This window comes from Nanorana parkeri, unplaced genomic scaffold (genome assembly GCF_000935625.1).
Source record: "Nanorana parkeri isolate BGI_ZX_2015 unplaced genomic scaffold, ASM93562v1 scaffold276, whole genome shotgun sequence".
NCBI lineage: Eukaryota > Metazoa > Chordata > Amphibia > Anura > Dicroglossidae > Nanorana > Nanorana parkeri.
The window spans coordinates 238,441-249,372 of record NW_017306544.1 but is presented as its reverse complement, the minus strand read 5'-3'; the positions used below and the strand labels follow the sequence as shown (position 1 = coordinate 249,372).

At 42.6% G+C, this 10,932-nt stretch overlaps 1 protein-coding gene across 2 annotated transcripts in view; it reads right to left on the bottom strand.

The window, feature by feature from the left end:
* The window catches only part of AHCYL1 (adenosylhomocysteinase like 1), a 64,273-nt gene that overhangs the window by 21,747 nt on the left and 31,594 nt on the right, over nt 1-10,932 (bottom strand). For both annotated transcript variants that reach the window (XM_018557258.1, XM_018557259.1), the window contains exons 5-8: nt 8,836-8,938; nt 7,382-7,479; nt 3,680-3,786; nt 2,649-2,765 (exon numbers count right to left, since the gene is read on the bottom strand). In XM_018557258.1, coding sequence (XP_018412760.1) covers nt 2,649-2,765; nt 3,680-3,786; nt 7,382-7,479; nt 8,836-8,938 — 425 coding nt within the window. The remainder of the gene's footprint in view (nt 1-2,648; nt 2,766-3,679; nt 3,787-7,381; nt 7,480-8,835; nt 8,939-10,932) is intronic.

Genomic DNA, 10,932 nt, shown 5'->3' with positions numbered 1-10,932 from the left:
AGACTCGCAAATGGGTACATGAAGGTATGCATCCCGGATATCGATGGAGGCCAGCAGATCCCCCTGACGGAGCCATGCCACCACGGACCGGATGGATTCCATCCGGAACCGACGGACCCGCACGAAGGTGTTCAAGCGTTTGAGGTCCAGGATGGGCCGTACCCCCTCACCGTAGCAGAGTCTGCATGCGCTCGTCGGTCACCCAGGGGAGACTACAAGGATCTACAGTCATCCAGCCTGTCGCCCTGGGGACATTTGCTAGAAGAAAATCCAGTCAAACGGAAGAAAGGAAAAAAATTCTCCAGAGAAATTTTTTTAGCTCCTTACTCCTGACGCTAGGCAAAAAACTGGAGACTTGTCAGCAGGTGGGGGGTTTGGCCACCGGCAGGGGCCGCCCCTAGGCTGTAATTGGTCTTTAGTTTTGTGCCTAGCGTCCTTCTCCTGCAGGTGGCGATATTACCCTACCATTCAGGATCTACGATCTGTTGCCTGTGTCCTTCAATGAACGGGAGAGAAATGTGCAGCTTACCTTTTTTTTATTTTTTTTTGGTTGTTCTTTGTGCTAAGTCCAAGATTGAAAAGTCCTGCTTATGTAGGGTATACACTGTTATATTTTCTTCGTTCAACCTGAGGGCTAAAAGAAGAAACTATAAACAGATTCCTCCATTCACGCTAAGCAGCGTGGATGAACAAATCCCCTGCTGTTTCCATTGTACTTTGACAACGGCTGAACAATGGTTTAGGACCTTGGTTCTCAACTGGTGGGTCGTGACCCAAAAGTGGGTCACAACCCCGTGTTCAGTGGATCGCAACGACATGTTCAGTGGGTCGCCACGAGCCTTCCACTTTTCTAGGTGAGAAGCTTCTCAGCCTCACCCGGGCGCAGCACTGTCCATTCTCACACCGAGCAGCCGAGTGTCAGCTTAAGGTGGGGGTGGGCTGGAGCTATGGCCACGAGGGAGCTCCATCCATACATGCATTGCTTACAGCTCCCTCACAAGTCCTGTAGAAGTGCCTGGACCCGAGTGACGTCACGTTCTGGCTCCTAGCACCTCTACAAGGCATGCAAAGAGGTTGTACAAGCATTGCACAAATGGATGGAGTTCTGTCACAGCACAGTAACCCACAGGCTGAGGATCCACTCCAGTTCTCGTAAAGTAGGGAGACTGGGTGGATCTTGAAATAAAATTAAGTGTATATGTGTGTGTGAGATTGTGTGTGTCTGTCAGTATTTTTGAGAGCCTGTTCACAGTAGTACAATGCATTAATAGAACAGTCCTGTGCGATTAACGCACCGTACCATGAAATCGCATCTACTACGGTGTGGGAGGTGCATTGTGTTGTCATTCATTTGAATGGCACCCCAAACGCACCTCCGCCCACAGTTCAATCGCCCGCACAGGAACACTCGGTATTACAATGCCGTGCGTTCCATTGAAGTGCGAATTGGATCACAACTTAATGACCAAGGACAAATGTGGGTCCTGAGGTTACACAGGTTGAGAACCACTGGTTTAGGATATCCCCGACCTTTTTCAAGGTAACTGGTGTGCGTGTACTCACTGAACACCCCTCATTCAATAAAGTGTCAAAAAACAAAAATGGCATACAGTGTGGCAAATAATGATTTGATCCTCTGCAGATTTAGTAAGTTTGCCCACTTACAAAGAAATAAAGGGTCTATAATTTTTATCATAGGTGTATTTTAAATGATTAACCAAAAATCCAGAAGAAACACATGATACAAATGTTATAAATTGAGTTGCAGTCAGTGTGTAAAAAAAGTATTTGCTCCCCAAGCAAAACATGACTTAGTACTTGGTGGAGAAACCCTTGTTGGCAAACACAGAGGTAAGGCGTTTCTTGTTGGTGGTCACCAGGTTTGCACACATCTCAGGGGGGATTTTGGTCCACTCTTCTTTATAGATCGTCTCTAAATCCTTAAGGTTTCTTGGCTGTCGCTTGGCAACTCAAAGTTTCAGCTCCCTCCATACATTTTCTACAGGATTAAGGTCTGGAGACTGGCTAGGCCACTCCATGGCCGTAATGTGCTTCATCTCCACTGCTTTGTTGCCTTGGCGGTATGTTTTTTGGTAATTGTCATGCTGAAAGACACTTTTACATAACTAGTTGTCGTTAGGAGCACCTTCTTAAAATTGACAGGACTAATTTGTGTACCACATAGCCAGTCTGTGGGAGCCAGAATTATTGTTGGTTGGTACGGGATCAAATGCTTATTTTACTCACTGAACTGAAACTCAAATTTATTACATTTGTATCATGTGGTTTTTCTGGATTTGTGGTTGATATTCTGGCTCCATCATTTAAAATGCACCTATGATAAAAATGATAGACCTTTCATTTCTTTGTAAGTCGGCAAACTTACAAAATCTGCAGGGGATCAAATCATTATTCGCCACACTGTGGTGCGCAGCACAAAAATGTTTTGGTAATTTTATGAATATGTACAGGTGGTAAGCATGCATTTTACTATGTGCTTTTTTGCTTTATAATACAGATATGCACACATTTCTTTAGCTGCAGCATAATTCACCTGTCCCTATGACATGGTACAAATTATACGTTTTTTCCCTCCAAAAGATAATTTTAACCTTTAATCTGTGCAAAAAATGTAAAATGTTCCTTACCCATCCAATATAGACTCTCGACAGCAGTACAAGTTGTCAAATTTCTGCTTGGTTACAGAGTCATTCACATTCATGGCAGGGACACAAAGCTTACCAGCCTTGGATAATTGATATAGCCTGTAGAGTAGCAGAAGATAAAAATAGTTTATGTATGCAGTTATAGCTAAATGAAATAAGTGAATCTATACCAAGAAAGTTTCAAAAGTTCACAAACTTAACAATAGATTTTAAGTGAAGCTGAACCATGACAGAGAAGTTATTTTAGTAAACAGAAAACGACACTAAATTGCAGGTATAATATAGATTAAAAAATTCAAGGGCCAGTATCAGCTTTTAGTATCAAGGCTTTTTCACGAGTACGAGTGCTTGGGAAAATGCCCAGTATCGGCAGATACTAGCTTTTGTATCGGATATCTAGCTTTTTTTCCACAGGAAAAAGGAGGGAGAATCCTTAACTGGGATAGTAGTAGCCCTGTAAAGTGAAAAATAGGTGGGTCCATTGAGAAAGTCCACTTTCTTTACAAAGTAATCTGTTGCAAGCACTATTTTGATCGCACCGCACCGAACTGCAGGCACAATATGCCTTGCGATCCCGTGCGGGCGATCGCATTGCGGACAGAGGGCGTGGCTACGGTGCCATTCACTTCAATGGCCCGCCACGCTCTCTCCTGCCCCACAAAAAAGAGAGCCGGCCGCAATGCGATGCAGTGCGTTCCGGCCAGAGTCGGACCGGAACGCACTGCATCTAGTGTGAACGTACCCTTAAGCTTATATTTGCGTTTCTCTCCTGTTTGTAAACACGCTTAAAGCTGAATATGCCTAAAAAACACATTAATAATGCTTTACAAATGTGCATAAAAACGATTTTAAAAAAATGCTTAAAACACACACAATAAAAAGCCTGATAAAAAGCCTAAAAATGCTGATGCTGAGGTGTGAATGAAGCCTTTCTTTGTGCTTCTAAACTGTATGTAGTAGTAAAACCAAAGCAAAAATGTAATCATATATTGCAGACTCCAAACCTTACTGACCTGTGCACTCCAGTCACACTTTCCTCCACAACGCCCCGAATCTTTTTATAAACATTAGGATATTTCTTGTAAACCCAATGAGTTAAATCCCCGCCATCATCAAGGATCTAGAATATAAATAAGGTATTTTGAAGATTATTAATATCTACAAAGACGGGGGAAAAAGGAGTAACGCAAAAAGATATAATAGATAAATTATTATGGAGAGAGCCCCTGGGTTTCACAAAATCGTATGCAAAAAGCCCCTAAAAGGTGCACACTGGATTGAGTGGAGTTCTCACTCGTGTATATTTCTCCAGTAGCAGCCGGGCTTTGGATCGAGCACTTTATGGGATATTTTGCCCGTGGAACACAGTTTACCACTGTCCCATTGTGTGGCCGCACTCACAGGGGGAACTACCGGGCTATCCTCTGCATAAGTGTACGGTGATGCCGGTCTTGGTCAACCTTTGAAAGAAAAACCACTTGGATTACAAATATATATATATTTTTTTTAAAACACCATCAGGACATCCAACATGCAAATGGGGACTCTCTTTCTTGTGGCCAATTGAATGAGTGAGTAATTCCATCATTGCTGATACAACTGTATCCATTGCGCCACAACTGAGTGTTTATACCAGTGACTGTTGACTGTTGCTTTATTCTGCGGGCACTTTAACCCTTGCTTTACTCCTGATCACTCTGTCCTATATTTGGGTCATCATAGGGAAGCTACATGTGGTTTTAAATGTTATGTGTGAGGTGATATATGTTTAATTAAAACTTTTTGCTAAACTTTACCTTGAATACTTGTTTATTGGAGAGCTCCACTTATGGGATTTCAGTGTCAGCGGGTTTTCGCTTTTTGCATACTATTTTGAAGATGAAGAATACGATTTGTGTCAACTTACATAGAAACATTGGAAGAAAAAAAGCTCACATATCCTCATGCACTAACATCTGAAACCTCAGTAGGTACAGGAATATCTGCAGCAGTGGTTATAAGTTTCCACACGTCAACAGTGTAAAGCTTTCTGAAATTGGACTATATACTAGACATGTGCATTCGTTCTCTGACATTTGGATAAATATTGGCATTTTCAGACATTTGAATGCTTCCTAATGTCCAAATGAAACCAATAATGAATTCAAACTTATGCTAATTTTGATAACGAAAATTCGGATGTGGATGCATGCAAATTCTGTCCCAATGTCGTTAATACTGTTAAACTTTGGGGGGGGGAGCAGTCATCCAGTCATCCGTTGCAGACATCTGCAGCTCCCTATACTATGGGTACCCTATATTCTACCTTGCTCAGCCTCCTGTAACTGTGCCAGTGAACATAGCATTGTGTATAAGTCTTAGGGGCAACTGATAGGCCTGTTTGCCCTGAGGGAACCGGTACTGCTATGGGTGAAGTTACACTAAGCCAGCTATATTCCCTGATTACTCATACAGGAGTATTATATGCCCTAGAGGGTATCCCCTGTTCCATTCGGCCACCTTATTCTGCAATGTCAATCCAGTATCATTTTGCCAACTACTCTGTGTCAACAGAAGGTTTATTACCCTGGCAGTAGTTTTGCCTAGTGTCACTATGACAACAGTTGTTACTTTCTATACATGTGTTAGAAAGCAATAACATAACCCAATTTTGTAAAAAAAAAAAAAAACATCCTATTTTTTGCTGCAAGAAGCTTTATTATTTCTTTTAGCAAAAGCTTGGTTTCACATCAAAATAGCCAACTTCTCATCTTTCTTTTTCCCCAATATAAAGTATAAACCTGATACAATTATTAAAGGAGAACTATGTGGTTAGGGCTTTTCCCCATAGTTCTCCTTAGGGTAACGGGAGGACACAAACTAGCGAGTGACAGCTGGCTCTGCATATCTAGAGGCAGAGCCGGCTGTACCCGCCCCCTCCCCTGTCCGTTCCGCCAGTCAGCGCTGAAGGATCGGAGCAGGGAGGTGGGAATCCAGCCACTCCCCCGTCACGGCAGAGAGCTGTGACAGGGGCGAGAGGTGAGCGAACGCCGGTAGGGGTTCGCTCACCTCCCGATCTACTAAGCTGACCTGTGACAGTCAGTTGTCACTCATTGTCACAGGTCGGCAAGAACTATGAGGTGAGTGAAAAGCACTCACCTCATAGTTCTCCTTTAATGTACAGGCATTTTCCATATACATAGTAGTCTCACAAAATACACAACAACACAACAACAGAGGCTCTCTTTATCTTTCTCATTCCCAAATCCTCTGTTAGAATCTGCCACACTGTTTCCCTGTTCATGTTCAATTATTCTGCCACCATCAATCTTCGATCTGAGCTTATGAGGGATCACACTCTGTCCACATTTGCATCCGTCCTTTGCGTTTTTGGCTGCCCACTGCTGGCATCATCGTGGACATCTTCCCGCCCCTCCTTAAGCTGCCTATGCCATTCATAAACACTTGATTTCTTCATGGAATATGCACCATAAGCCTGTTGTAACAGAGCTAAAGTTTCACTTGCACTTTTGCCAATTTGCACGCAAAATTTGATCTTAATCCTCTGCAATCTCCACCAACAGCGCAACGCACACACGTGTTACTCAGTAAGGACTAAGTCAACTGGCCTGCGACCTAGGCGAGTGCAAGATAGAACATGTCAGATCACGCTCGAGTGGCAGCATTCAGTCTTTTGAAGTAGGAGTCTATCATCATCTTGCCTTGGGAATCTTTGCCCAATCTTCCTTGTGAAATTCCTTTTCATCTTCAGCTTTTTAGCAGGTCTGAAGGTTTTGTGCCATTCGGAAATACTCCTAAGTCCCCCCACCTTGAAAAACCACCAGTTCCAGCTGAAGAAAAACAGCCCCGACGTCCGACTCCCGTCATTTACAGTATTATGCCGACACCAACATGCTTTACTGTTAATATAGTGTCCTTTTGGTGATGCACAGTTTTGGTGATGCACAGTTTTTGCATGGCACATCTTGCCTTGGGAATCTTTGCCCACTCTTCCTTGCAAAAGCACTCCAAATCTGTCAGATTTAATTTCACGTCCACTTTAGTGTGAGCCCATCACTTGTAAACATTTAGATGGTATGTTTTTCAGTACATTGTGGAGAAAAAGTGTAATTTTACAGCCAAGCAACAAGCATTTGCAGAAGAAGTCAACAAAGCAGACTTCATGTTTCCCATAAAGAAAAACTCAAGGAAAACTTGCAATGGGGCTACCCCTGCGCTGCAAGGGTTAAGTGCTCGTTTGTGTCTAGGGAGAAAAACAACAAAGATATACTAACCCGAAGTTCTGAACCTGCCAGCTGTCACAGCGCTCCCGCCTTCCTGTCTCCTCCTCCTCAGCAGCACTGGAATCCTCCTCGGTGTCCTCACATCTATACACAGTGTATAGACGTGATGATTTACAGGGCCTTAGACCGCTGCAGAGGAGGAGGAGAGACTCTTGAAGGACCAGTCTAAGAAGAAGCCAGCTCAGAGCATTGGGTGAGTATAACTTTTTTTTTAACCTAGGCACAAACAAGCACTTAACCCTTGCAGTGCAGGGGTAGCCCCACTGCAAGGGTTAATACAAAAAAAATCCTGGAGTCCTTTAAGTTTTCTTTAATTGGTAAGCTATAGTGACAGAACTATCAAACATTTGAACGTACACAGTGTTTACAGTGTGCAACACTGCTCATAATTAACATTTATAATGTAAACAAGAACCGCTAACTTGGACATACCATGTTTGCCTGCCAATCACTATTTCCATTGACACATCGATCGATACACCACCAGAAATCGTCTTCTGATTCACCTTTCCATGCAAAGACTGCAACACCTACCAAGGAGCAAAGAAATGCAAGTTAGATCTGTAAAAATGTCTTGCATAAACAAGCAGCATGCGCATCAATTGATAAACATGGTTCTTTTACAGAGTGTTTCACAAAGGCTTGATAAATCTCTGGTAAAACAAACAAATACACAAGCTTAGGCAACATTCTTCCTATTCTGAATCTGCTGAACAAATTATTTGCTAATACGTGTGAGGGTTTTTTTGGGTTTTTTTTTTTAACAGACCCTAAACATTGAGGCAGAATTATAGAGCAAAAGAAAAAAGACTAGTCTGCCTCGCGTCAATAAACATACCTTGCTGTGAGCACTAATAGTATACTACCTATATCCAATGTAAATAAATGCAGTTGCTGCGCTTGAAATTATAACAATATAAATCAAGATAAACAAACAATCACATACATATAAGTGAACAACAGTGAAAATTAGGTACACAATACGAGATTAATACATTTCCTCTAAAGTCTGAAAAGTGAACATATGCTGCTTAGTGAAACGGTCAATCCCAATCCAGTGAATACTGTGGCTAACTAACACAGTACACCTCCCAAAGGTCACATTCCAGGCTAGCCCTGCAATATTCAGTTCAGTGGGGACAAGATATTGCCTCCAAAAGCTATTGCTGTGGATACGTGGTTCCGGATATAAAGAGACTAGATCAAGCAATATTTTCAAACTCTTGCTTGAAGTCAGAGAGGGAGGGTTTTCTGATGGTTATAACAGTGGACCATGTCTGAGTTATGGGTGTTGAACCAGCCACTTGCAGTCTCCATCGGAATCCCTTGTAGCACAGGAGCCCATGTGGGACAAAGGGATCGAGCATTGTCACCCTATAACCCAAAGTGCCTGGCAAGGACTGTCAGGGCAAGATCACCAGTATTATTTTGATACATTCTGCAGATTACAAATGATTGAAAATGACTTTTCGAAATTACTTCAACAGGTTAAATATTATGAGATTTTCGTGATTGGGTTTATTTTGTGTTATCCAAACTCAAAGGGTATCAGTAAAACCTAACAATCTCTACCCAATTATTAGCCATTAAACTTAACCTAGATTTAACCCTTAAGCTTAACTGTTCGCCCCTAAACCCTAGTGGTGGCAGGTCTCTGGCAAAAGATTAGCTTCAAACATGCATCATGGTGAAAAGAGTCAACATGACAAAAACTACAGTATCCTACCAATAATCGCTTTGAAAAATCTATTATCGTAACAAAAATAAACACAAAATAATCATAAAATATATCTGTGCCAAATTCAATGCTTGCACATGCATAGCAAACAATTTATCAAGTTCTACAGTTTGAAAATAACCCAGTATGCAGAACCAAACTTACTCACCTGATTCAGCCAAGGCAGCTGCAACTTCATTCTGGGTGGAGTAGATATTGCAAGCACACCAACGACATTGGGCTCCAAGGGCACATAGAGTCTCAATAAGCACCTGTAATATATAAATATATATAAGTAAATGAGTATGTATCAGAATGAACATCAGAGGATGATGTATTCTTCACAATCTTGAAGGAATGATACTGAATAAAGTAGCATGCATAATTTTTTTCACAAAGTCAATCACAATGCTAAACAGAATAAAAATGCAGAAACCTGCTTTTAACTTTTTTTAAACTGTAGTTTTGCTCCAATATTCTTTTTTGTCAGCAAAGGCTTTTTTTCCTGACATACCTCCCATGCAGGTGAAGGCACACACTTTAACACCAACTTTTCAAAAGTTACTGTTGAGCACTAGACTACAGTGCTAGTGTGACAAGATAACAGGATTATGTCTTGCCTGTAAAATCCACTTCTTGTAGTACATTACAGGACAAAGGGAGTTACATTTTGAATGGGTGGGTTATGCAGCTACCTTCAGGTCCCTTGGCTATTAGGGCAGCCCTGTAAAACTCCTCCCACTCCCAGCCTGCCTCGGGTTTGCAGCAAGCAGTACAAAATTGGTTCAAAGAAACCAGAGGGGAGGCACCTGTACCCTATGATGTACTCCAAGAAACAAATTTTACAGGTAAGAAAAATCCTGTTTTTTTGATCATGCATCACAGGTCACAGAGAGTTAAATCTCGAATGGATGGGGCATCCAAACGCAGTCCAACAGAGGAGCAGGCAACACAGTAACCAATGGCTAACAGGCCTGCGAAAATAACAACAATAAACTGCAACAGGGAACCATAAGACGAGGAAGTCCGCCAATCAGTCGCCTGAAGAACCTTACGGCCAAAGCTAGCATCTGCAGAGGCCTGAATATCCACCTAGTAAAACTTTGCAAAGGTATGAACAAAGGACCAGGTACTCCACTACAGAGATCCCCTGAAACCGAAGTATAGCCAACACAGGGGACAGTATCTTGATGAAGACCTGAGGTGCAGTAGCGGGCCAAATCAAATAGCAACAAATTGGTAGGGTTGTCTGCCCACAACAAAATGTTGAAGGGCAGAATAAAATGGGCATGTGCTAATATGCATCCTTGTTGTCCACTGATACCAGATAGTGGTAGAAAGTGAAGTAAGGCTCAGGGGCCTATTTCAAGATCTTTAGTTGGGGAATAGGGCGGACTCCCAGCTTCTCCCTTTGCTTTGGAGACGGTAAACAGGTTTGAGCAAAATCCCTATAACTGTTCTTCTTCCAGTACAGGTACTATGATCCCCTAAGAAAGGAGCTGACCTAAAGCAGCAAGAAGATCCAACTGTCTTTGGGGTGATCTTGATAAGTTAGAAAGCAGAAAGCGAGAAGGAAGCAACAAGCAAAACTCCAGCTTGTAACCCTTAGTTACAACACTCTGGACCCAGGCATTGGGAATGGTCCAGGAGGCTGAAATACATCACCCCACTTCAGAAAGTGGAGGCACACCTATAAACTGAAGAGGCCTTCGAAGCTTGGAACGCACGAAAATAATCCTTCTTAAAGTAGGGAACAGAGGATTTAGCTTGCACTTTCTTGCTCTGCTCATGCCCCCATGACTTCCTTGATATACATATCCAAGGATACACGAAATAGGAGTTTCCCAGTAAAGGGTATGTATTCAATGTACTTCCTGCAAGAAAACTCTTCAGATCAGCATTTTAGCCACATAATCCATCACATATGAACAGACAGAAGACGCATCCTGGAAATTTGTCTATGGATATATGCCAGCCCACCTACACAGTAATGCAAGGCTGCAGGAAAACATTTTAGAGTGGCAGGAGCCCCATTGACCATACGGAGGGTCTTCTTGCCATGGTGCCAACATCAGGTTGCACACAAGCAGACCGAGAAAGATCAGAGGGGGATTCTCATCCCCAGTGGTCTGAGGACACTAAGAGTGCAGCCACATTCCCAATAAATTCTGCCATTACAGTGGTAAACTTGTTGAAGAGGGTAGAGTAGGGTACCCTGGAGGGTGCCGAGGAGGACCCTGAGGGGGTGGGGGTTAGAGAGGGGGGC